We start from the raw sequence: 27,827 nt of genomic DNA, 5'->3' as shown, positions 1-27,827 counted from the left end.
TCCAGGCCTAGAGCACAGGGAAAGGGGTGCATTAGCAAAAACAGAGTGGAGGCAACTTGCCATGGCTACACAAACAGGAAGGGGAACCACCTGCAATGGTCCAAGTTTATACCCTACCCCGGTTCTAACAGAGGTGCAAACTTCACCCTTTCTCTGCTCCTCATTAGCACCGATAAGCAAAGAGAGCACCAGGCTCAGATGTGCCAGGGGAGCTGCTGCTGAGGTTGAAGGAGAAGAGCGACACCCCACAACTCTCAACTTTCCTAAAAACCAAACCAAGGCAGGAGCGCTGGGAACTAGAATTAAAAAAAAAAAAAGAATAAAAAAAAATAAAATCTTTTACATAAGGTGGGCTCAAAATCTCACCGACTAATGCACATAAGTTATCATTAAAAAGTCTTTGCTAGCTCCTTTCTCCCCAGATCAGTGCAATGGAGGGGGCAGAGAAGTTCTAATACCCTTGCTAGTCTGATGGCAATATACCCATCAGAGGGTGCCCGAGGCATGCTCCTGAGCATGAGGTCATCAGCTGCCAAGGCTGGTTCCACGGTGCTGCAAGGAGCTTATTTGCCCACTAGAACTAGGATCTCACATCCCACAGTCTTCCTCGGGCTAAGGAACTGCGGATATGCTACTCACACGCCACATACCAACATTGGAACGCCCTCCTTTCTGTGGAATTTTCTCAATGGCATTTTTCACATCCCTGGAGTTTGCATGAGTTTTGAGGTTAAATTCTGTAGAAGGGTCATCGCTAACATGTAAAAAAGAAAAAAAAAGTAGCTAGCAGTTTTTTTCCCCACATGTAGCATGGTTCCATTTATAATCGCTTTAGTAATGCTTCATGGGGAAGGAAGAGGAAGACTCATCACGTAAGGCGGTTCACTACATAATAACAGAGGAGACCCTTAAAAGGAAGTCTCTAGTGTTTTCTATATAAACATGTCGGTATACCTGTAAAACACAAATGATAAAGTAACAGGCATTAGTGAAGACATGCCAATGGAATCTTAAAAGTTTCTTTGGCAGTGGACATCTCTGAATTCATTTAGTAGAGCAGTGGTTTTCAACCTGTGGTCCACAGCCCCTGGTGGGGTGTGGGGGTGGGGAGAAAGGCCGGTAAATTGGTCTAAGATTTCCAAATGGGTCCGCACCCCCATTCAAAAATTTTTAGGGGTCAGCAAATGAAAAAAGGTTGAAAACCACTGTAGTAGAGGCTACTAGCTTGCCTGTGGTAATGGTGTAACAGAGTCTTCGTTATATGAATTACCGGGCTTCTCTCGTTTGAAAGCTATTTTTAGATAACTTTACAACATGTATTTAAAAAAAAAAAGCTTGGTGTGTAATTTTGTTTCACCTTTTAGCACTGTGCTGCTATTGGTATGTAAATTGAACTTCAAAATCTATATTGTACTAGTCTCAGTTTATGAGGCTACTTAAGAAAACCCCCTCATTTATTTCAGTGGTTTTTATAACTTTGTTATTAGTTAGCAGAAAAAGATTAAAGACATTTAAGGCTAGAAGGGACCATTATGATCATCTAGTCTGACCTCCAGCATCTTGTTTATTTCTGTCTATGTTCAATCTTTGAAGATAACCAAGTAGATTTTTCCCATAGACATTTTTATTCAGTCTCATAATATCCCAAATATGTTGTTCTCCAAGTTTCCAAAGTTGAATTTTAGATAGTTTCTCATTTAGAATAGATGTGGTGTAAAAATAAGAAGTGATCACTCCAAAATGAGTTGGGAACAGTGTAGTAGTGACCCTGTACAGACTGAGGTAGAGCCAGATGTTAGGGGGAGACTCTCTTACCCATACTGAACAATGCCCATGAGAGGACCAGCTACGCCAACATCAAGAGCTTGAGCCACATCACTGAGGAATTGTTTTTGGATCTGAAAACGGCGTTTACCGATGCTCCAGCTCCCATCAATCAAGAAGGACAAATCAACTTTGCAGTCTGAGACAGGAAATAATAATGAGAGACTAAAGATCTGTGAAGGGTATTTTTGTTGTTTCTTAGATTTGATTTTCCTCTGACAGGAAATCAGGGCATCAACGTTATAGCTGACAACCTATCCCACTATGTGACTGCAGCAGAAAATTCTCATTCCTATGCATTTTCAAAGGATTATTATATCATCCACTCTGACCTCTTCTATAACACAGGCAAGAGAATTTCACTCAGTCATGACTGTATTGGACCCAAAAACTATAACAGACATGGTATACAACCTTGATCATTAATCCTACTCACCAGATTCAGGGAAATCCATCAATCTGCTAAAACCCAGAGTCTGAAATTCTGGCTCCACTGAAGAAAATGGCAAAACTCCTATTTATTTCAATAGGACTAGGATTTCACCCAGAGTATTTAGGCTTTGCAGGTGAAGTATAGGGTAGCTGAGAAGGTGCAATCTATATCCCCCCAATGAAGGGCCAGTAAGTGGGGTGCTGTATATTACTGTCCCTGGCTGCTAGTCTACGGGCGGGAATAGCCACTGCAGGGCTTCTGTGCCTGTTGCATTATGGTGGGGCCACTGAATCTGAATTACTGGAGGTCTCATGCCTCCTCAGCCTGCTGCATTGTGAACAGGTAACACCACTGAACAAATTGTGGTTTTCTCTGTGTAGCTACTTGAGCGGGGGAGGCTTTTCTTCAAGTGGCTACTGAAAGCAACTCCTAGTAATGTTGCTTGCTATAGCACTAGAGCAGTGGCTCTCAACCTTTCCAGACGACTGGACCCATTTCAGGAGTTTGATTTGTCTTGTGTATCCCAAGTTTCACCTCACTTAAAAACTACTTGCTTACAAAATCAGAAACAAAAATACAGAAGTGTCACAGCACACTATGACTGAAAAATGGCTGACTTTCTCACCATATCATTATAAAATAAATCAAATGAAATATCAATATTGTACTTACATTTCAGTGTATAGTATATGGAGCAGTATAAACAAGTCATTGTCTGCATGAAATTTTAGTTTGTACTGACTTTGCTTGTACTTTTGCTGTAGCCTGTTGTAAAACTAGGCAAATATCTAGATGAGTTGATGTGCCCCCTGGAAAACCTCTGTGTACCCCCAGGGGTACATGTACCCCTGGTTGAGAACCCCTGCACTAAAGTCTTTTATATCGGAACTGTTCAATGATTACTCTGATTGGTGTGTAATTAATTCCGAGACCGATAATCTCATGTGGTGTCTTCAGATTTAGTGTAGATGCTTTTAAACTGAACTATAGACTCTTACATGGATCTATGCAAGCCCACATACCTTACTGTACAGAAAAGCCAAGCTTATCCCAAAACAAAAATTGCACAAAAGTGCTTGATCCATAATACTCTGCAAATGATCTCTTCGGTCATTAACAGCATGATCTTGTTTCTATTCCAGTCAATGGCAAAACACTCATTGATTTGAATGGAACCAAAATTTGGTTTAACTAGAGTGCTAATTAAGGTTTTTTGCCTCAACGTAAGCCCCATAATTTCTCTTTGATGTTACTTCCTACCAGTCAGACTGACCAAGACTGGTGTATTTTAATTATCAAATAACCAAAAGGCTACAAAGCACTGATTGTTCCTATCTGATTATGCAACAGACTTTCCATCTAATTGCTTTCAGTTTTCCCCTTAGGGAAAACTTTTCTAAATTTCAAAAATGCTGAATTATGGACGCATGACAGGGGAACTGTGTTCATTCATAGGGAACCATGGGGCACGGCTGGAGCTTCCAATAATGCTACCTTAATAAAGGACCACATTATCCCGAATTCCTGCTCCTTAATGTGAAATTCTACCCTGTAATGTGACTGTGTAAAATGGTACTCTCTTACCTATCAGGGCCCTGACTGCAAAGATTTATGCACATGCTTAGTTTTGCATGCAAACTGTGAGAAGTCCCTTTGTCTTCTATAAGACTATTTACAGCATGAAACTTAAGCACGTGTACCTCTTTGCAAGATGGGGAGCCCAAATCTGCTCCCTATGGATTCAAATACTTCCAAGGTTAGATCTGAATTTGGTTTATCTCTACTATGGAGCTGAGCATGAGAAAGGAACCAGAGTGGGCTAGAACTGTCGGGCAGCATTAGAGTCCATGGGATAAGAATTTTGATACCTGCTATTTCATTTTACTTTGCAATTGTCTAATTAAACTGTGATACTTTTATCTCTGTTCAGCTGCTAATTCCTCACAGCCAAGGGCAACACATTGAACCTAAATAATTTTGTAGTGAGCCTCCCTAATTACGGTGACAGGATAAAATATGTCTAACATTCAAAGACATGGTATTAAAATTAATTCAGTATTAGACTATTGGGGATTATGGGGCCATTCCGTTTAATATTTAATTTATTTAATATCCCTTTTAAATGCTGTTCATAGTGACGCACAAATTTCCATTTGCTGCAGAATTTGGTACTGACCGTGTACAGCTGAATTGCCACAACTGTCAGTACTGTGAGGGGAGAGCTGGGGGATGTGGTAGCTCAGAGAAGGGCTTCCGTCAAAGGGGAATCTCTTCTCCCTACTCAGGGCTTGCTTTCTTTTTCTCTCACTCTTCACTTTTAGGCCTGATCCAAAGCCTGTGGAAGTCAGTGGGATAATCCCTCATTCACTTCAATGGGCTCTGAGCCATGCCTGTTGTGAGAAGAGGGCCCTCCCACCTCCTTCTAATAGGGGGTGAGGGCTTCTAGATGCTCTCTCTCTACTACCTCCCAGCCGTACCTAGTAAGTCTCTCTCCCTTTACTGCTGTGACCGCTGGGCCCATATTCTGAGTGATTCCCTCTTCCCTCCATTAGAACTGCTGCCAAGCCAGTAGAGCCCCAATGCCAGGAGCCAGGCCTGCTCAATCAGTTATCCCAGATAAAGGGAGTGCTCCTGTTATCAGTGCCCAGTTGCCTAGGTCTTATCCCAGGCACAGCAAATACAGGGCATTAGTTAGTAAGCTTCCCCCTGGCAGGATCCAAATTCTGTGTCTGATGGCATATTGCAAAGCCACGGCCTTTGGACTGTAGAATTCACACGATCCTCCGTATAATATTTAAAACAGCCAACATCTCACTCACGCTTCCCAGCTCAGGTAGACAGATGCAGACTAGCTCTTCTTGAGCAAGCTAAAAACCGCAGTGTAGCCAGAGGTAGCACAGGCTATGGCTCAGGCTAGCCGCCCAAGTATGTACCATGGGGGTCCGGGAGGGTTTGTACTCAGGTGGCTAGTCCAAGGTGCTATCTGTGCTACTCTCAGCGATGCTGCTATTTTAGCATGCTAGCTCAAGCAGAGCTTGTACGTGTCTGTCTACCCACACTGGGAAGCAGGCAATGTAGATGTACCCTTTGCTTTGAGTAAGTTAAGAGTCTGTTGCTATTGTTTTCCTTAAGGTAGAAACAATTATTATTTAGAGTAGATGAGAGACATGACAAATGGCTAAACAGAAACTGTTAAGGAGGTCTAGGTTATTCTATTGTAAAGGAATATATGTTCCAAAAATGGTTTTTCCCTAATAGCTAATGTTTAGTGAATTTCTTGACTATAGTCTCAAAAGTACGATTCTCATAACAGCACGAGATTATTATGACTTAATTATATAATTAATTCTGATTTACGTACTTGGGTTTCCCTGGGAAACTGGCTCCAAAGGTTTCGGATTCAATTCTTCCTTTGAACTGAAGCCTGGAGAAATTAAAAAAATGTTTAGTCACTAAATGTGCAAGAAACTGTTCTGAGTCTGACTTCACTGAAGAAGGTAATGAGTGAACAGATGCATCTTGTTCCACATATGAATAAGGAGACGGGTCTGAAAGAGATTTGTGCCACCTTTTGTTATTTTGGTCAGGTGACATGTAAAACAATGCATCCCTGGGACACAGGGACATGTTGCTTGTCTCCACTCCTGTTACTGAATAGAAAAGGAAAGGATTGGGATCAGGTTATTGTAACTACTTCACATTGACCTTACACTAGGTCTTAGTTCTTTGCTTAAGGGAGATGTCCATCTACTCATCCCGAAATCTTCTAATCAGAGGAGAACTATTAAACCAAGGTGCCGGTCATATTCCATGTCTAAAACTGATGGGGAGAAGACTAAAAAAAAAAAAAAATCAACAACACATGGCTATTTCCAATTTTTTTTACACATTCACTCGAAGGCTAAATCTGCTCCTAAAGTCTGAGAAAATATATATGGCATAAAGACTGGAGAAAGGGTTATCGTTTTGTATCCTATCCTGGTACCTCCAGATGGTTCAGAGCGGGGCTCATCTAAAAGGTTTGCTATCCAGCAGCCAAATCTGGTGGTTCAGACTTTTCTGAGTTCCTCTTCTGAGTACAGTTCTATTTTGTGTTGTTTGCTAGAGGTACTAAATTTGGCTTTTCCGATAGTACCAGCCTCAATGAAATGAATTAAACAGGTGATCTGTTTATGACACAAACACTTCTGGAATCTCTCTCAGAAGGTAGTTCTTACTACAGCTCTCAAATTTGCTGCAAAGATTAATTCAAAATTTTCATTCGAATCTGTATATTTCACTTTCTTCCCTTTGCTGAAAACCACAGCAAGCAAAGGAAGGGTTACTATACTGACTGGATGTTAGAAGGGAAGGGAAATAAAGTGAGAAATTGAGAGTTGATTCTCCACTGCCTTGCACCTTCATTTACCCGTTTAAAATGAAAGTGAAAGAACCATTCTGACTTACTAGCAGCTTACATGTCCTTTGCACGGGTGTAAATGACTACACAAGGTTTCGAGGCAGTGGAGAGTCAGGCCACTCGTGTCCTGTTTTCCTATATGGAGATAGGAGCAAGGACAATGAGCATCCTACCACATTATATCCAGGTAAGCGAAGCAAGTCATTAAGGAGGTCTTCAGGTTTTTTCTAAGAGAGTTAGGTTCTTCTGCTGGGGGAAGAGAGAAAACAAAGTAAGGCCTGTTCCAGACCCTACTGAAATCAATGGAAAGATTCCCAGGGCCAAAATGTGGAATCGGAAAAGGAGCAGCCTGAATGTCTGTTTATCCCTTCATAAGACAAACTAAAATAGATATGGCCTGGGGAAGTAGTATTGGATCACAGAGTATTGTAGGAGCAGCAGAAGGATGATTAAAAGAGTTCAACCTGACTTCAGTTCACAATTTTAATGTCTGTCCATTTTTTCCCCAAGTTAAAGCAATTCACTTCTGCCTAAGTGTAAGAAGCTATTTCTTCTCACATGAATAGGACAAGATATGGGAAGATCAGCTGGGGCAATACTGCAAATAAAGGAAAAAACCTACCTACGTAGGAGGATAATTCTGTTTTGTTTCCTTAAGAGACAGTGAACCGGTTATTATACTTGTCTATCACTGAGACAAGTAGTAGGAGAACCCCCACAAATCTTCACCAGCAGGCAAACGGAGGAAATACTGCAGACTTCAAAAGGAAACCAGCAAGACGGTAGCATTAAAAGTGTGAATTAATTACAGGCAAAAGTTTAGAAATTATAAAGTGCTTCATGGTTCCTCTTTCCTGTAAAGCTGCCAGCCACCCACAAATTAACTCGTGTCAGTGTGAACGTACGTAAAGAGAGCAGATAATCAAGAATATCAGAGGAAGCTATCTCTGAGCTCTGAAGGGAACTGGCAGAGCTTCAACTTCCTGGAGTATCTAAGGTGAACCCTGCAGGGAAGATAGACCCAAGCCAAGAGGAAGAGGAGAAGCCAACAGCACTCCGTAGCTACAGACCAATTCCTGGTCCCATGCTATTCTGATAACTAATCTTCACAAAGTACTAGCACTTCATATACTCCAAGCACTTGCACCCACATAAACATGGACCTTTGGGGCAGGAACCATCTTGTCATTGTGTTCTGCACACAGTGCCTAGCACAATGGGGTCCTGACCCCTGGCTAGGGTCTCTCCATGCTATCATGTTACAAATAATTATTGTTAATAGAAATAATAATCATTATTAGTCTTAGCTGGGGAAATGTGTCTCAGTTTTAAATCCAACTCCCAGTTAGGAAGGCAGCTTCCAACATATGAACTAAAATGACCAGACTGCTGCTGGCTCCACATACGCGTAAGATGGGGGAAAAAGGTACAAAGCTCATTCCCTCTTCCCTTATGCTCCTGTGGAGGGGCCAGCCCTAGCACAAGGGGAAGCAGAGCCATTTCCCCCGACAGAGCCAGCCGTTGTGCTAGCCTCCCCAAATGCGGCTGGATGCAGGGTGTGGCTCTGCATAGCGGAGTGGGACAGACACACAGGGGAGCACACACAGCATTCATTTGATTTGAAAGGTGGCACAGCTGCTGCTCCAATATATGTTCCTTGGGAGCTGTAGAAGAGGTTGTGACTGAGTTAGCTGGATTCCTCCCTAGGCCCTCTCCTACTGCAACAGGGTCTTTTCTACACCGTTAGAACAAAAAGTACTGACAGAGGGCAGTACTGTTCTGGGGCTGCCAGGAGCTGGCTAAACTCCCAGCACAGGTTAGGACAACTCTCAGGTGCTATCTTCACTTGAACCCTTGTTGCAATGGTCCCACTACAGGCACACAGCGTACCATACAACCTTTTTTTGGGAGGGAAGGGGGGTGTTCTCCTACAGGTGCAGCTCTACCTCCCCACTTTCTGACAGGACCAACTCTCAGACAAAAATCCTTCCTGAAACATATACCATCCACCCATAGCCTGTCCTTGCACCAGAAAGGCCTCCCTAAAGTAGCCTGGACCTAGAAGAGCCAGCCCTTTGTCTTGTGAAACAAGGAGGGCCATGCCCAGCTTTTTGTTCTTGTGCTGTACTGTGACTGGCAGTTGTGAGCTGTTAATATTGTCTCTGACTAGCCCTCCCACGCCAGACTGTAGAATCCATGAACTAGAGGACAGCAAACGGAGAGGAAAATGCTTTTGTTGCATCAGGGAGACACTCAACACACAGTAGACCAAGATAACTTAATAACAGGAACATATTCATTAACATAAAACCCGTCGTGTGGCCTGCTTCCTGCCTTAGCTCATTCTGATTAACCACAGCTGCAGCAAGAGCACCACCAGACCCAAGAGGGAGAAATACTGACAGGCCTCAGAGAGGTCAGGTTCTAAAAGAAACCGATATCAAAGCGATATACTCCACTAGAGCCAATTCTAGTCTGGATAGGCATTCCCTGTAGTTGCTTGGTCCTCTTGCAGAGAGCCCTGGCTGCTGCATTTCTGAGCTGATTTTTGCATGCTTGCATGCACCTGTGCCATTTTTAAATAGGCAGGAACTGAGAGGGACAATGCAATGTTACAGAAGAGCAAAACTGAGCCCTGTGTTATGCTGCAAGTTTTACGTTTTTCCCACCTGTGCTGTTCATAAGCCTCTTTATTAAAAAGAGAGATTTCCCATATAAAGCTGCAACTGACAACAAATGCTCTTCCACTTGCTCCTTTTGTTTCTGCCTGGTAACCAGTACTAAATATGTATCCCCTAATTAGCTCACTACTCTCATGACACACAGCGGGCTCTGTAGTCATAACCATCTTCGCACAAGAATTTTAAAATAAAATCGACCAAATCCATTCACAAACTCAGACTGTTGTTCCTGTTTCACTGTTTTCCCTCTGCCCAGTGGTAGCAGGGCCTTGCAGGTCACTCTCTCCGTGACAAAGAGTCTGTGTAACTTGTTTTATTGACACCAGGGATGGCACAGGGATAGTCAAACAACAATAGGCAAGCCCTTCTTTCAGAAATCTTGGCTCAACACTAATGCCTCATTCCTAGGGAACAAATAAGCCTCAAGAATTGACTCCAATCAGAGACCAAACTCTGCTGCTGCTGGCACAAGCTTGCTCTATCCAGAAGCTTGCATAACCAACAACAACACAGCATGTCTGCCAAGACTGAACATTTGCTCTCACACTAACAAAAAACTACTTGGACGTTCACGTTTAACAGCACAACCTGGTGACTGTGCCATAACAATCACTAATAGATCTCAGTCCAAAATATCTAATATGGGAGGATGGGAAGGATCTCCATAGTTACAGAAGGAGGGCCAAAACCTACTCACTGGTCTAAGGGGAGCTATGGGACAAAAAGTCTGATGGGAACAAAGAAGCTGCTTCCAACTCATCCATTCCCTGGGAAAGGAATCAGCCATTCAAGCAGGGACTAGTGGTGGCTGACTGGTAGCATATCTGATCCTCAGCCTCAAGCAGTGACATGTTCCCTGTGCCTTTGGGTAGGTCTGCGTGTGTCTGCATCTTTCTTTGGAATTGGCCCTCAGGCCTAGTCTACCCCACATGCCTCTGGTTTTCCATCAGTATGCTCCCCCATCAGCTGTAGGGTCTGTTTTTGACCCGGGTCCCATAAGCATACAAGGCTTGGTTCCCAGTCTACCGTCAGATTCCCTTAGGGACCTGGCTCAGCAGTAGGGTCAAGAGGCAGAAGTTCACTGCTGCAGTGTCCCAGCCTGGAGTAATGTCTGTCAGATCTGCCTGGCTCTGCCCTACCTATCATTATCAGAGCAGCCCCGACCCTGAATTCCAGTGGAAGTGGCGGAAGGGACTGCAGTGAGGCTAACAGAATTATCGATGTAAAGACTTCATTCCTTTAAAGCCAGACCCCAAGAAGTCAGTCTGCTGTTTGGCAGTAACAGCACATCATCCTACCTGTCACGAAGGCAAGCTGCAGAGGAGTGGGTGGGGCAGGCAGACACCAGAGTTTAACAGGGCAGTCACAGGAATGGCTAATTGGCTTTAAAGAAAAACAAATATAGGCTAGGTCTACACTACAAATTACTTTGGTATAACTTACATCACTCAGGGGTGTGAATAATCCACACCCCTGAACGCCGTAAATTACACCGACTACCGTAAACACCGGCGTGGACAGCGCTAGGTCGGCGGGAGAGCTTCTCCCACCGACACAGCTACCGCTTCTCGCGGAGGCAGGCGTTATTAAGCCGATGGGAGAGCTCTCGCCTGTTGGCTTACAGTGTCTTCAAAGCGCTACAGCGGCACAGCTGCACCACTGTAACTGCTGTAGTGTAGACACAGCCATAGTAATAACCTTCCAAGTAACACAGGAAGTGCGAAGAGTGTCACGTTCGCCCATGGAGTGGTCTACAAATAATAAAAACACAATAGAATTCATGTCACCCTTATTTAAACGGAACAGGTGAGAGAAGAGAGCAGCAGCTTCCAGCGGGAGGAAATCAAAGAAGATTACAGAGGGGATAACAAAGTCTGGACTTAGACTGATGAGTGGCTGAAAATAAGAGCAGTTGGGACATTTCTGTGTGGGTCTTTGTTTGACAGCTCTGTAGGAGGAGGGCTGGACAAGGAGCTGGGGGCTGTGAGCCACTGCTGCCAAGGCAGGCACAAAAGCCTAGGACTCAGCAACTGGTCAGAAAGCAGCAACCAGTTGAGCTACAAGGGACTTTCTAAAATGAAGGGACTGTGGTGTTCAGTTCAAATTCTGAGAGACCACGGAGAAAGCAATGAAGTGACAACAAAAAGGGGATTTGGATCAGAAAAGGCAAATTGCGGCAGAGAATTCAGCAGAGGAGAGAATTCCTTACCTTGGGATCAGCAACTTACCACTCCACCGAAGGGGGCATGAGTGTTTCCACCTCACCCCATTTTCAGATGTTTAATAATTTTTTTTTAAATGTTCAACTTTTGGGCTCAGATTTTTCAGTTTTAGTCCCTCCCTGAAGAAGATTACTTTTTGAAAATATGAGCAAAACTGGTTCTTTCATTGTATTTTACATAGCAAATGGTAAAATACTTATCCTACTATGAAAAAAAATTGCAACCTTGTTTTGAACAGCTCTTGTGCAGCAGGTGGGTGTAGAAAACTGAAATTTGGAAGAGGAAGTAGTCCTCACTGGGGAAAAGTGCTATTGAAGACTTTCCTGAAAACTGGTTATCCTTTGGCCCCGTTATGAGCCTGCGTAAACACTACACTGACCTCTTGCTTTGTATTGGTCTCATGAAGGGCCTGATTCTCCACTGCTGTGCACCTTTTGGAGTCAGAAATCCGTGCACAGTGAAAATAAAAAGTCGCCCTTATGAACCAGCTTTGCATTTTCTTTGCCTAGGTGTAAAGAGGTGCAGAATTGGGCCCAATCCTGCAAAAACGTAAGTGCAGAACCAGAGCCTCAGTTTGTAAATTGCACTTACAAGTCAGGAAACAACATCATTAAGGTTCCTTAACCTTCCCCTTGCCTACCTGTGTGTATGCATTCCACTGCCATCGTCAATTACATGGTCACGGAATATAGCTCAAATACTACCACTTTTTCTGCAGTCATGGCCACGTGTGTAATGTGTACTAACTGTATATCATTGTATGTGAAAGGCACTCAATACACCATACTTGCACAACAGATTGAGTATAACACCATGGAGTAATTAATTATGAACATTTATCATCCTATCTACATCCCCAAACTTTGCAGTTAAGTCAGAGTCATAGTTAAGTGCCTCATTGCCTGATCTGCACTTAAGGAAGGCTCTGTGCTCCACATGCGTGTCTAGCTGAGATAGCTTTGTAGTTACCTACAATCCAAACTAGTCATGTGAATTTAACATTTATGGAAGGTTGTGGGTCAGCTGACTGATTTATTTTCCATGTAACAATAATGCCATCTACCAAATATTTCTCCATGCTAATTGGGGAGATGGTCAATTTCTATGGGCCTCCTGATTCTGCCAGCCCCAATTTAATTTTGTTATTGCCATGGGAATTTCTGCTCCCTGTATGGGCAGCTCTCTCCATGCTAATTAGATTTTCCTTCACTGGATGGTCACAGCTGTCCATGCTCATTAATACTTCCATTCATTTACATAAGACAGCAGTTGATGCATGCACACTAGAAACCATGCCTTTGAAGCGACATTCTGAATTCATCAGACTTTATCACTAGTCTACACACACATGTGGGTGACAGAGAAAGTACAAATAAGACCGCCCCAATGTATTTTCATCAAGTTTAAAAGTAACCTCTCATTTTTGTCTCCAAATAGAAATCCTTACCACTAGCCACTGTGCTGCAGCTCATTCCAAACAGACACACAGAACTTGCCTACAATATGCAGTAAAATGTCCTCTCTCCAACCAGGGCTGGCTCTAGGCACAAGCTGGTGCTTGGGGCAGCACATTTTTAGGGGCGGCATGGCCGGCGCCAGAATGCCGCCCCTAAAAATGTGCCCCGGCCGCCCTAGCTCACCTCCGCTGCTGCCGCTCGTGTGCTGCTGCTCCCCCTCCCTCCCAGGCTCTCAAACCTGGGAGGGAGGGAGAGATCCCGAGCGGCCGCGGTGCGCGAAACAGCTCATTCGCGCGCCGCTTCTCCCCCTCCCTCCTAGGCTTGAGAGCCTGGGGGGAGGAGGCAGGGCTGGGGATTTGGGGAAGGAGCGGACCTGAGGCGGGGCTGGGGGTGGGGTCAGAAAAAAACGGGGGGGGCAGCCAAAATTGTTTCTGCTTGGGGCGGCAAAAATCCTAGAGCCGGCCCTGTCTCCAACTCAGCCTGCCCGCTCTGTGTCAGGGAAACCTGTTCATCTACATAATGATACGTAGTTAGGGATCTAGAATCACCTCTCCTGACTCAGTGCTGAGTTTTCATTCTAATGTGCATGTGCTCGGCCACTCATTGGAGCTAATGCAAGTCTAATTTATATCTCAGCTCTGAAGTAATTAGACCTTTCAAGTAAAAATTCTTGAAAATTGGACGTACAAGGCAGAGTTTCACAAAGGAGAGATGAATGAATCATAGATGTTAGAGATGGAAACGATTTATTAGATTATATGGTCCATCCCCATGCCAGGGCAGGACTGTTCCCTATTATATCATCTAATATAACACCATCAATTAACTGGAAGATGAAGCTTGACAAATTCAGACTGGAAATAAGGTGTAAATTTTTGAGAGAGAGAATAATCAGCTATTGGAACAACTTTTCAAGGGTTGTGGTGGATTCTCCATCACTGACCATTTTAAAATCAAGATTGGATGTTTTTCTAAACCAGGGGTCGGCAACATTTCAGAAGTGGTGTGCCGAGTCTTCATTTATTCACTTTAATTTAAGGTTTCGCATGCCAGTAATACATTTTAACATTTTTAGAAGGTCTCTTTCTATAAGTCTATAATATACAACTAAACTATTGTTGTATATAAAGTAAATAAGGTTTTTAAAATGTTTAAGAAGCCTCATTTAAAATTAAATTAAAATGCAGAGCCCCCCCGGACTGGTGGCCAGGACGTGGGCAGTGTGAGTGCCACTGAAAATCAGCTCACATGCTGCCTTTGGCACGCAGGGCTGGCTCCAGTGTTTTTGCCGCCCCAAGCGGCGGGAAAAAAAAAAAAAGCTGTGATCGGCGGCACTTCAGCGGCAGCTCTACCGCCCCGCTTCATTGTTTCTTCGGCGGCAGGTCCTTCCCTCTGAGACGGTCTGAGGGACCCGCCGCCGAATTACCGCCGAAGAGCTGGCCGTGCCGCCCCTTTCCGTTGGCCGCCCCAAGCACCTGCCTGCTACGCTGGTGCCTGGAGCCGGCCCTGTTGGCACGCGTGCCATAGGTTGCCTACCCCTGTTCTAAATGCTATGCTCTAGGAATTGTTTTGGGGAAGTTCTATGGCCTGTGTTAAACAGGAGGTCAGACTACATGATCACAATGATCCCTTCTGGCCTTGAAATCCATGAATCTAGTGTTTTGTGTGATCCAACTTTTAAATGTCCCAAGGAATACAGACTTCCATAAATTCCAGGAAGGCATTTTGACAGTCACTCCCAATAGGCTCCGAATTCTGTGAATCCTATTTTTGTTACCCTGCTTCAAACTCGCTTTTTTGTCTCATCCACCCATTGTGTCTTGTCTATTTCAGATCATAAGCTTTTTGAAGCAGAGACTGTCATTTTCTAAATGTTCGTACAGCACCGAGCAGAATGGGGCGCTGGCCTGGTTGAGCTCTAGGCACCAGTGCAATATAAAAGTTAAATAATAATTCCCTTGGGACACTATTCCATAACATCATAGTTGTACTTTCAGGAGTTTTCCATGTGTTCAGTTTATGTTTCATTATAACCTCTTATATCAGACAAATTGATCGATCTCCTTTCTTGTGTTGGCAGCCTGACTCTGCAGATCATCATCATGCGCCTGCATTTTCCAAGAAATACAGTGTTCATTCAGGCCCCTTTTTTTCAGTAGCTAGAAGCCCCTTTTGCAGCATGGTTTGCTACTCTCTCCAGACCTCATCAGTTCTGTTCCTGGAATGGGGCTTGCTTGAGACAGATGGAAGCATAGGGCCTATTGGAGCAGTTTCAACTAGAGAAACTGAAAGCCACATTTGTCATTGCATACAATCATTCCTGTAAGTGGAAGTTATTACCATTAGTGCTGTGGGCCTTCTTAAAAGTGTTAGTTCCTCCCAAGGGTGTAGAAGCTGATTAGTCCCAGTATAGTTGTGGTGGATCTGTTCTGTTTTACTGTGTTAAATATTTACCTGTGTCAAAAAGGCTTGATCCAGGTTTCCACAAGTCAGTTTCCAAAGCTTTCAAGCATAAAAAGAGAAGAGAAATTATTACTTAAAATCATGGAATTATGGGAAGTTACAAACCACTTTGCACAATTTAGAAAAGTCAATTTGTAGAATGCATCATGATGAGTAGAATCTAGTGAGTTTTTTTGGATCAGCAAACCTGGAAGCCTTTATGAACACATTTCAAGCCCTATTTAGTAGCCTTTTAGGGAGCAGGAGACGGAAGGAAGGGGAAGAGGAACAGTCACTGCTCATCATTGGCCTAGGCATAATCAATTGGCAGTTCTGTAGGCTTGGCAGCGGAGATGAGTCTTGGTGAGCGTGGGTGGGTGGGAAATGGCTGAGTTAGACTGCAGGGGGACTGCAAGGATTGCAGAAGGGCTTAGGCAGTGGGTGGTGAACCTGGCTGCAGTCATGTCATGTATTGATCGTTTGTTAATAGAGTGCCAAACGTGTGTCAATTTTTGTTGTGGAGGTGAGCAATGATTTCCAGTGAAACAAGCGTTGTACTTTGCCTTAGCAGCCACTGGAATCTTCCTAGGCCTCCAAAGGGAAAGGTTCACACAAAACAAAACTCGAGCACAGCTGGTTCTATGAAAGGCCATTCTTTCATCCCATCAGGGGAAAGAGTGCATTCTTCCTATGTAATCTGTTCTACAAACACATCAGCTGTGCGCGGCCAGGGGAAAAAAAGAGGTTTTAAAATTTAAAACATATTGGAGCTGCATCCCACATGGAACTAACCTGCCCTTCCACACTCACTATGACCAGGCAAGATGAGCTGAAGAAAAAGTGGACAGTTAGTTGGTACAAGGGAATGTACCCATCTCACAAACAAAATATTTCTTTCCATAACCATCTCATTGTTAAGGGCTATGCTTGTGCTCAAACCCACGTCCCAGCCTTCATGTATTTTTGAATGGAGCACTGGCTCTTTGATTCTTCTGGATTGTTCAATCTCACCACAGATGGGTTCTTTTCAGTAGCACAGGTGGTTCAAATGATTCTGACATGGTAAAGATCATCCCACTGATGGTCTGTATTTTTGTTGTGAATCACAAGAAAGGAAACACTAAATTTTTGTCCCTGCATTTGAGATGTGGCGAGATGCAAGAACAAAAACAAGGAGGAGTACGGTTAGAGTTTCTACTTAAGAGATACTTCCACTCAGATGATGACAAAACAGATTGTTTGTTTGTTTCAAGAGCCTCACAGATCATTCCAAACCTAAGGGTTTGGAATGATCTGTGAGGCTCTTGAAACAAACAGATTGAGCTCTGTCTACTGCTCCTTCAGGCAGTGTTTCAGTGCTCACATCCTTTAACAAGTTTCTACCGAGGAGTGGTCCCTCCCTTTTCCTTTACAAACACTCATTTTTTTTCATATACAAGTGATAAATGACAAAAATTGAGTGGGCTGATTGCAAATGGGGCAATCCTTAAATCTCAGCGAGAACAGCAGGTTGACAATAATGTCTTATTCCTTGGGATTATAAAAAGATGGATGATAAAGAAAGCTCTAGATGAAATTCACATCCCTGAGAGACAGAAATTAAAATTCTGGAAAGGAGCCAGGATTTATTACATGACGAATGCCCAGTATGCTCTGAACAATCTGTGGTATATTGAGGACTTTGTTGAAATTGCAAGCTGTTACTTTAAGAGTGGGAGTGGGGGTTTCCTTGTCCTGACTGCAGGCTCGGGTTGTTCTGTAGGGAAGTATATGATAATAATCAGTCTGGAAAGAACCAGCCTAGAACAAGGTGGGGTGAGTAGTGACTCTGAGTTAGGGAGCAGCCTGCTTTGTCTCTTTCTGTGTTTAATTACTGTGTGTTGTCCAGTAGTCTAAGAATAAAAGTAGTGTTATATTGCAACCTTCTAGGAAGAATATTTGATGTTTTCATCTAAATTCTCTGTGTGTATTCCATGAATATAACACAGCCTACCCATAAAAGATCAAATGGGTGTGAAATCTCAATTTGTTGACTTTTGGAATGCAGCAAGATTAGGGTTTTTGCATTTTGAGTACTTTATAAACAATTTTGTGGTGGTGATGGGGTATGGCTTTTTTTTAAATAACCCAAGTTTAAGTTCTTGAGAGTGTGAAGAACTACAAGAAGAGTTTGGTCATTATCAGTTGCCTGGGGGAGATGAAATTCCTGAAGAAGTGTAGGAAGAAGCTTGGCAGGAAAATGGATTTATCTGGATGGATGTCAGCTTAAACAAGTGTGAGTAGGCTAATGACAAAAATACTCCTCAGGCATCAGGCCAAGACTGCAGAACTGATCCTGGTTGTTCCACAAGAAGTGTGTGCTCACCTTGTGTGATTAAGAAAAACAAAACTTCATTCCAAGAGAGCATGGAATGGGCCAGTAGCTTCCCTTCAATCATGTGCTGAAGTTGGCTGGAAACAACAATTTTGAGATGCCAAAACTGGTGTTGAAAAAGATGAAGATGGGGACTTGTTGGGAATACAACAAGAATCAAAGGGGGGGTTGATTTTGGGGGGGTTGGTTGTTTTCCTTGTGATTAAAACAACATCGTCATTCATGATATGGAACTCCTGTTTTGTAACTGCCTTGGAGAAACATTAGGAGGTTTGAACAAAAATATTAGCAGAAATAAAATACCTTCTTCACAACAAACAACTCTCAGCATCGTGCTCCCTCCTCCTTAGGGACAGGTTCTCCCAGACTGGAACACCTGCAGCTCCTTCAGTCCCCATGACATGACTCCTGCTGGTCTTAATTCTGCCCCTTTGAGCTAACCTTCCCCCGCACATGGTGTCACATCCATGTGGAATCAAAGAATCTGGGCACAGCTGTGAGTGGCATCCCCCTACGTAGCTCATCTGCACTAGAAGCACATGCGGGCAGGTAGTGCGGGCTGGTGTCTAGGCTTTCTCCACACCTCCCCGCACCAGTTTTGGCAGGCATGAGAGACAATTGGGGAGAACAAAAAGGAGTGAGGGGATAAACAAAAGGCAGAGAGTATATATGATGGAGAGAACTAATAAGTATGACGGGGGGGACATATCAGGGCAAAAGTTAAGGAAGAGGAAAAGGAGGGGAGGAAGATTGAAGCAAGGGGAAGGAGCATCAGACATTTGCTCTCTTTGACATACATTTGAATGCCCACAAAAGAAATTGTCAACATCATGGACACATTAATTCACACAACTTTACACTAGAGCACATCAATTACTGAGCTAGTACTTTGCTTCACATTCACAAATATGGTGGCATGATGTAACAACTGTTCAGTAGACAAATTGCTACGTGTCTCATGGGATCACCCTGAAAATTGCATGAAATGTTACTTATGATCCTGAAGGGCAAACATTTGAAATGAAAGGGAATGAGGGGACTTTAGGCAATTTCTAACAGTAGACCTTACCGAGATGGACTGGAGACCCGGCAGGTTTCCGGAAGGCTGCGACAGGCTGTTGGCGTTGAATACCTGTGTGATTTGACACAAGGCTCAACTTCAATTGGTTAGTTCAGAGGAATGTGATTACAGGGTGTACAATGGAACTGAAAGTAATACTCATTTGATTTCTTTTGAAGACAAATGGAAAAGGAAGACAGTAACTAAACAAAGAAGTACCTTTAAAGACTGAGACAAAGGGTCAAATTAAGATCTAGTGAAAGTGGATGCTTCTCAGTGAAGTTGTACCCACTTATACCGGGCCTGAATCTAGGGTACAGAATGACTCCTTCAAAGTGCTAAACTAACTCGACTGCTGGGCACTGAGGGCACTCAGTGACTCTCAGGATCAGGCCCTGGAACCCCAGATTGAAAGACATCTGAGACTTGGTCATAGAGCCTGAACCCCGACTGTTTAGCAATAGCAAACATGCCCTTGTTGAATGGTTTGAGATTATATTTAGAGAACAATTATGAGATTATTTTCATTTCTTTGTTCTTTATCCAAACAAGTAGCCCTTGTTAATTAAGTATATTCCCATGCAATAATCAGTGCAGTGTTTGTTAGCATTGCATACTGCTGTAAAAGAGCTTTGAAGATGAAATAATATTGTATTATTTAACTCTCAGTAGATGCGAATGGTATAATTTGCTACAAAGAGAAACTTGAAAAGTTACTTAAAGCCTTTACCTGTATTGGCTCGAGGAATATTTCTGATACTTGCGTAGGGTGAAGTGCCCCTGGATGCTTTGAAAACATTTTATTGGTCAGTGCACAGAACTTAAATAGAATTGCTTTCATTGTTTTAATTATAAAATCTACTAAGTCTGTATTAGTTTAAGGACATACCTTGATTCTGGCCTCTTCCTTGTGCAGCCTGAACCTGCCCTAAGTAGGCATTAAAATGGAAAATGTCATTTAGATTATGTTTAGTTCAAGACTGCCATTATCTGGGATTTTCAGTGAGTTTCATTTTGCACTTGTCAGAGTTAATGATGTGTATATGGAGTTTCTTTATACTACAGCAGTGTGCTTGTGCATATTGTTCATACATTTAAGTTGTTTCTTTTGGGGGCAAAGTAAAAATATATAGTTCTTGGTTTTTGTTTTGTTTTTAACTGAGAAGGTTAATTAATATTTGCCACTTTACATTTAGAAATGTTACTTGTACAGGACAGTAGGGCTGCAGGAACAACTTCATAGTTATGGTTGTGACTTAGTTTCTAGTATAACCCTTATTTAAACGCTTTCCCCATCTTTATTGTTCTTATTAAGTATTTGGAATGCAGCATCACCTAGGAGCCCCAGCCAAAGACCAGGACTTCATCGTCAGGGCCGGTGCTACCATTTAGGCAAACTAGGCGGTTGCCTAGGGCGCCAAGATTTGGGGGCACCAAAAAGCAGTGCCCCCAATTTTTTTTTACAGCGTTCCTACGCCCCCTCCCCGAGCACGCAGTCACCACTCTACTTCTCCCGCCTCCCAGGCTTGCAGCGCCAATCAGCTGTTTGGCGCCGCAAGTCTGGGAGGGGAGAAGAATTAGAACGGGGGCGGTGTGCTCGGGAAGGAGGCGGAGCAGAAGTGAGCTAGGGTGGGGAGCTGCCGCATGGCTCCCCGGGCCAGGGGGGTGGGGAGCTTCCGTGGGGGTGCCTCAGGGTGGGGGGGAGGAGCAGAGCTGCTGCAGGGCTCCCCACCGCAGCTCACCTCTGCTCCACCTCCTCCCCGAGCACACCGCCCCCGCTCTAATTCTCCTCCCTTCCCAGGCTTGTGGCACCAAACAGCTGATTGGCGCTGCAAGCCTGGGAGGCAGGAGAAGTGGAGCATCGACGGCATGCTCAGGAAGGGGGCGTAGCAGAGGTGAGCTGGGGTGGGGAGCTGCCGCACGGCTCCCTGGGGGGGGGGAGCTGCCACTGGGGGGGCGCCTCCGGGCAGAGGGCGGGCGCTGCCGTGGGGGGCGGGGGGGGACGCCTCAAGGTGAGGGGGCGGGGCGCAAGGTGGAAGTTTCACTCCCGCCCATGCCAAGATCAAACACAGCCCGGCCCTGTATTTATAATCCTTTTGACTACACTGGGTTTTGAGGAAGCTAGCCCCTGAAGACATGTTATCAATGCCTCAGAATGGTGCTTAGTTCTGTTGGCCTTCATTAGCCCAGATAAACAGGAGGGTTTTTGAATTACAGCTCCAGTGCCTACAAGGGTGGTTGTTCTTTTAAATATAAGACAAGCCAGGGAGCCTGCCCCACTGCAGTCTGCTAAAAAGTGAATGTTTATTGAACTGGAGCACTGACCAAGCAGGGGGCTGTGGCATGAGGAGAGGTCTGTGACAAACTGGTGGCAGGCGGTCAAACAGAGTGAATCTCCAGAAGAAAGCAATCAAAAGTTAACAAGGTGCAGACCTGTTCAGCTGAGTGCTATGACTGCAAACTGCAGCGAGGGCAGTAAAGTCCAGTTACTGGAGCTTTGGGAAAAGTCAGGAATTAATGTTAAATGTGTAACTGCAGACCAGCTCTGGGATGCTTTGATTAAATATGACCAGGCAGAACACATAGCTAATACACTGCAATCTAGGCCTAGAATCAAGAAAATGCATTCTGTGCCAGGGAGCTAGTCGGAGCCCATGGCTGGAAACTGATCCCAGTCTGTGATTGGGACAAGCCTTATGGTGTGAGCGTGAACCAGAGGTCATGGTGGCTGCTGAGGAAGATAGATATACCAAGGGCACAGAGGTGGAGATGGATGGGCCAACCCAGCCAGCACAGCTGAGCAGCAGAGAAAGTTGTGAGCTGGAGTGGGAAAAACTGCAAGACCATACACAGCAACGGGAGCTGGAGTGAGAGAGAGACTGAGAGCAGCGTACAGAAGGTGTGGAGAAGTGGCTGCAGGAATGGCAGCAGTTGGGCCAGCAGGCAGTCCCTGGAGGAGTAAGTGGTTAGGGTTATCTTGGGAAAGAGCCAAGGTCCAAAAATAAACTCCAGGTTTTTTTGCCCCAGTGCCAGGTGAGAGATCTTCTTCAACAGCACAAATGTGTTGGTAGGTACTGTTAGACAAGTGGTCTTAGGGTACGTCTATACCCAGCCGCTAGTTCGGCGGCTGGCAATTGAACTTCTGGGTTCGACTTATCGCGTCTTGTCTGGACGCGATAAGTCGAACCCGGAAGTGCTCGCCGTCGACTGCGGTACTCCAGCTCGGCGAGAGGAGTACCGCGAAGTCGACGGGGGAGCCTGCCTGCTACGTGTGGACCGAGGTAAGTTCGAACTAAGGTACTTCGAACTTCAGCTACGTTATTCACGTAGCTGAAGTTGCGTACCTTAGTTCGATTTGGGGGTTTAGTGTAGACCAAGCCTTAGTCCCCTCATCTTGCTCCACTGCTTCTAGGAAGGCTTATACCTACTCAAAAACAAAGCCTGTCTGGAATATGTGAATAAAAAGTAGCCTTACTGGAAAATTCTCATCTGACCTAGAGGCCTATGTACTGAAATACCTACAGAGTAAGAAGGCCTATTACAGCATGTACATTTGTATGCTTATTTATTTATTTATTAGGTGCATTCCAATAGTGTCTAATTCAGGCCTACCAAGTATCATGCATCTTGCACTGACATTCATGCATTAGGCAGCCCTCTCACTAGGGTTGACAACTTTCTAATTGCCGACAACCGGACCCATCTGCCCCACCCCTCCCTCATGAGGCTCCGCCCCCTGCTTCACCTCTTCCCCCAAGGCCCCACTCCCTGCTCCACCTCTTCCCTCAAGACCCCAACCCCAGCTCCACCTTCTCCTCCAGGCCCAACCTCCACTCATGTCTCTCCCCTGCATCATTTGCTGCTCTCCTCCATCCCCATAGCTGGAGCCTCTTCACCTCCCTTCCTCCTCCCCCTGCTGGGCTCCCTCTGCTCCTGAGCTGCAGACCCTGTCACAGAGCCTGACTGCCCACGAGATGCAGGTAGGAGGCAGCCCTGGCTGAGTAGGGACTGACGTGGGTTAATGACCCATTGCTTCCCCCCCGCCCCCCAATCACCCACCCGCAGTAACCAGACTTTTGATGTCCAGTCAGTAGATCTGACTGGACACTGCCAGGTCCCCTTTTCAACCAGACTTTCCGGTCAAAAACCGGGCACCTGGCAACCGTACTTATCATGCCTAAATCATGTGAAAGATTGGGCCTGTAGTGGAGCAGGCCCATCCCTGCTGTTTTTTGCCTGATTACATGTCATCTACTGAGACAATCAATGTTTAGATATAACATTTGGGGCTCTTATATTGCGGTTTATTTGTTAATTCATGTTTTTCTGACAAGGAAAACAAGGTGAAAACCAAAAAGGAAGACTATAAGGAAGGAAGCACAAATACAAGGACTGTTAGGGGCAGCAAGGAGTATTTTCTTCTGAGAGACTCTAAGCCATAAATCACCTTTGGTTTAATCATGTAAACTTTTCCGAATACCAGTGGTTGGTAGTGGCAAAGCATCTTTTCCTTTAGATGCAACCATAGTGGTAATCGTTTGAACTACGTTGTGTTCCAAGTGAGTTTACTCTGGAGGTGCCTTTTGAAAGCAAGTTACCAATGTATCATGATGGTCAGATGTGAGTCCCCATTAGCCAGGACAAACAAGAGAGTGTTTGATTCCTTCTCCAGTTTCTACAGGATCTCACTATTTTTAAATTTTGGACCAGACAGATTGTGGTGTGAAGCTGGGCATCCTCAAAAGCTCCAGTCTGCATCGTAAAAGTGAGTACTGAATGCATGTAAGGCTGAGGCATCTGAGAGGGAATCTGTGATGATCAGACAAAAATGGGGCCTTTTAAAAAAATGTTTTTGGCAATAGTTTGATTTTTTTTTAAATGAAGTATTTAGAATTCAGAAAACATTCTCACCAGATGACAACAATGATGCAGTAGGCCAGATTTGGGGTCTAAATACTGTGCTTGGCAATGTCCTAAAAATCATATTAATGTGTTTGGTCCCAATTGTGTTCCTGACAGCAGGATATCTCCCATGGTCCTCAACACTGATACATAATGAGGTACCGCCTCATACCCTGGGCCCTTATAATCTTTCTGCATGAATAGCCTTTTTTCTCTTTTGGGAAGAGATTCACATTAGGAACCTAATTCAAGAAATTTAAGAAGAAACCTGGATCTAAAATGCGATCAGGAGACTAATCAAAGACAAATAAAAATCATGAATACATTACATTTTAAAGTCTTAGGATGAAATCCTGGCCCCACTGAAGTACATGACAAAACTACCATTGATTTCAATGCGGTTAGAATTTCACCCTTAATCTACATCTTCTGACTGATTTGGGATCCTCAAACAGGCTTTTAACATCCTTTTTAAAGAAAACGTGGTCTAACTTGTGTCCTGCCCTGCATGAACATGAAACAGAAAAGGGAGAAGCACACAAAGGTTTTATAAAGCTTTATAAAGCAGATTTATAAAGCTATTTAGGTGCCTAAAGATGAATTCAGGCACCTAGAGCAATTTATAAAAGTGCCTAAAAAGAGTTAGACACCTAATCCCATTGACATATGGTTTGGTGCTTTTGAAAATCCCACTAGGCACCTATCTGCATTTTAGCACAATTAAATACATTTGTAGATCTGTCCCTAAGAGACTACAGCCCAGATCCTCAAAGGTATTTAAGTGAAATCAATAAGAATTAGACACCAAAATACCTTTTGAGTATCTGGATTTATGGCTCTCTTTCCATCTTTGTGCAGAGCAGGAGCATAATCCAGCTGGAGAGAGCACACAGGCACTGCACAAGGCCACCACATTTTGTAGGTCCCCAAAAAGGGAATGAAGGGGTGAAGTGAAGGTGGAACTATATTGGCCCAGAAGAGATGCCCTGGTGTAGAAGAGAATGGAGAGCCAGACTGAGTCAGAGTTCCATAAAGGACTTTCACTGCAGCACAACTCCTCACATGACAATCTGCCCTAGAGATGAACACTTGCACATTAGAATAAATGCCTCAAGGAATCAAAATCTTTCCTCTCCTTCCTATTTTTTTCTCCCCAATGCTTTCAAGATGTACCTCAGTGATGTGGTAATACAGTGGGATTCACAACTTAATTTAATGAATCTTGCTCTCAGTACTTGAATTAGCTAGCAGATAACCATTGCATCCATCTGGTAGGATACCGAATGGCTACTCTTAATTTCAAAGGAGCTTATTTAACAAGACAAAACATCCCAGTTTTGCTTTCAGACATATGGACACGGTTCCCATTGGCTTCAGTGACAGTTGTACCTATGTATCTGAGCAGAACCAAGCCCAAGGTGCTCGGAAAGGATGGCAGATGTAACAGCTGAGCACAGCACGGGTTCCTTTTCACTCAGTAGAAGGCAGATTTCAGTGCTCAGTCTGGAGAAACTTGCTAGCATTTGAAAATGTGTTTCTTTTTCTTCTCAGCTGAGTAATTAAATACTGCAAGTTGCTTCAAATATTTGTATTACAGCTTGTGGGCTAGAATGGAAGCAGGTTTCTTGGATCAAGATGAAGGAGGAACTTTGACCAAACATGATGCTGTTGTCAATAACACTAATGCAAAGCCAGGAAAAACATCACATTTATGCCACACCCTGGGCCTTGGTCTGAGGTTTTCCAAACAGCCCTGGCCTAACTTAAGTCAGTGTTTCAAAGCTTTCAGCTCTCAGGGAGTGACTTTAAATAATTATCCCACAGTCTGAATTACATATGTCGGAGCAATAGTAAAGTTTTGGGTTTTGGTGGGGTGAGGGGAGAGAGTGTAAGACGAGAGGGGCCAGTATGAAAATATGCATCAAGTAGCTCAGGGGGCTTGGAAAAATTCAAGTGTTGGAAGACTGAGTGCCCATAATTTACCAAGGCAGAAACTTGCAACAAGTGTCTCAAGTTAGACACCTAGGTAACAGTGGTTCATTTTCAGAGATGCCGAGCACCAATATCTCCCACTGGAGTTGTGGGTGCTCAGCATCTCTGCCAGTTAGGCTGTGTGTTTATTTTCATGTTTACATACAGATTTAGATGATTCATTTCAGACCCCCATGTTTGGAAATGCTGACCCAGGTTTGTGCAGGATTTCCCCAAATTCCACTTTAAAAACTGGGGTGAAATCCTGGCCGTTCTGAAGTCAATGGGAGTTTTGCCATTGGCGTCACTGGGGCCAGGATTTCACTCCAGTTTTGCAAATCTGAGCCTTAATGATTCTGCAACCCTGCTGCTTTAATATGCACTTTATCCACTCCTCACAACCACTGTACTTACTTGATGCTGCAGCTGCCACAGCTGAGTAAACTGGATGGACGCTGCTAGGACCTAGGCAGAAACAAAACAGTTTCTAACTGTAAAAGGTGTTAAACAATAAAAACAATGTCCATGCTTGTTAACGAATGAAAGTGGGGGTGGGGGTAGGACCAGGGAAAATCAGGTCAGAAAAGTCCATAGTAGAGAGCTCTTGCTGAGGGTCCTTTTTAGGGTCCAAGTAGGATTGTGGGGGGGGGGGGGGGAAAGTAATTGCAAAAAATCTATTTTGAGTAATATACTTGAAAGTGATCATGAAAAGATTGTCAAATCTGCATGCTGAATTATCAGCCCACCTGTACAGCTGGCCAAATCATTCAAAGGAATATTTGTTGAATAACACATTTGAAAATGATCATGATTTTATTGTGGGCAGAGGAGGGTCCGAACTCGGGTGGAACAATGCAATTCAGATGTAAGTCTATATTTTATCTATTTGGAAGTAGTATCCATAAGTAGCACGTCTTACTCCTGAGATATATATTGATATATAGATAACTAATATGAATGTAGCCACTTTTACCTATTACAGTCTATACTTACATAACACGTGGTTTATGTTTATGAAACATACTTTCTTCCAGATGGGCTTTGTAACCTCTCAGAAATCCATATTAGAACACACTAATTCCACCCCTCCTTTTTGCTGATTCTTTTATACATTATTAATATTCCTACATTGTATTATTTAATACATTTTGATTGGCCCTTGTTTAGTAGACTATCAGACCTATTCTTGAAATATTATTAATTATTATTATTTATTAGGAAAATTGAAGGTCAACAAGACAGTACAAATCCCTCCCTTCATTCTACTGACCTATATCCCTGACCCTATGCACTGCAGATCGAGGTTTGGCAGCAGTAATAGTAGTTGTAGTGCTGGTTGTTGCAGGGAATGTAGTTGGCTTTGGTGTTGTGCTGATGGGTTCCGGAGTCGTGGTGGGCTTCAGCATTGTGGTGGTAACTTGTGTAGCTGGTACCGGTCCTGGAGACGTCTGATATTCTTTGCGGAGTGCATCGGCTATAAGTGTGTTTAAAAGTTATATATATCATGTAATTAGATACGACATATGTAGAAACATCATAAATGGTGTCAACTTGTTTAAAATGAGCAACAAAGTAGCCCAAGTTCATTCTGGCCACATCCCTGAAAATGTCTATGAGCACCAAACACATGCATGCCTTCGGTGCTGTGTGGATATATAGCGTATGTCTTGATGTGACATAGTATTACACCATTCTGCAGAAAGCAGTTACAAGGAATTAATCTGGAGCGTTCATGCCCTTGATTCTCCCCTACAGTTTCTCCACTTTCACAAGAGAATCTAGGACTCTGACAAGTATATCAAAAACACAACGTTCCTGATACTGCTGATTTGCAGTCAATTTCTATTGCACTGGCATATCTTCTCTACATGATAAGGCAACTTGAAACTCCATGTAAATGTAACTCATTTTACCTGACGTATTATAAAATCATTAAGTGTGTCACTGAGCAAAACTGAGGTACCTACCACAGTACTGCAAGTTTGCTGACGTATGGACAACTTCTAGGGAAAAATGCTTCAGGGAATTGTGTGAAGATCAGAACAGCAACAACCTGTTTAGC

The 27,827-nt window shown here is 43.8% G+C and overlaps 1 protein-coding gene across 8 annotated transcripts in view; it reads right to left on the bottom strand.

Moving 5' to 3' along the window:
• VIT (vitrin) overlaps window positions 1-27,827 on the bottom strand; it is a 77,682-nt gene that overhangs the window by 12,550 nt on the left and 37,305 nt on the right. For 3 of the 8 annotated variants that reach the window (XM_065589200.1, XM_024110864.3, XM_005296254.5), the window contains exons 8-16: window positions 27,036-27,239; window positions 26,180-26,230; window positions 19,782-19,820; window positions 19,623-19,679; window positions 18,902-18,964; window positions 15,471-15,518; window positions 5,619-5,681; window positions 1,816-1,963; window positions 651-754 (exon numbers count right to left, since the gene is read on the bottom strand). In XM_065589200.1, coding sequence (XP_065445272.1) covers window positions 651-754; window positions 1,816-1,963; window positions 5,619-5,681; window positions 15,471-15,518; window positions 18,902-18,964; window positions 19,623-19,679; window positions 19,782-19,820; window positions 26,180-26,230; window positions 27,036-27,239 — 777 coding nt within the window. The remainder of the gene's footprint in view (window positions 1-650; window positions 755-1,815; window positions 1,964-5,618; window positions 5,682-15,470; window positions 15,519-18,901; window positions 18,965-19,622; window positions 19,680-19,781; window positions 19,821-26,179; window positions 26,231-27,035; window positions 27,240-27,827) is intronic. The other 5 variants (XM_024110866.3, XM_065589201.1, XM_065589202.1 and 2 more) reach the window with 5 other exon arrangements.

Source organism: Chrysemys picta, chromosome 3 (genome assembly GCF_011386835.1).
Source record: "Chrysemys picta bellii isolate R12L10 chromosome 3, ASM1138683v2, whole genome shotgun sequence".
In the NCBI taxonomy this organism is placed as follows: Eukaryota; Metazoa; Chordata; order Testudines; family Emydidae; genus Chrysemys; species Chrysemys picta.
Note: the sequence above shows the minus strand (reverse complement) of the source record. Positions and strands in the feature narration are given on the sequence as shown.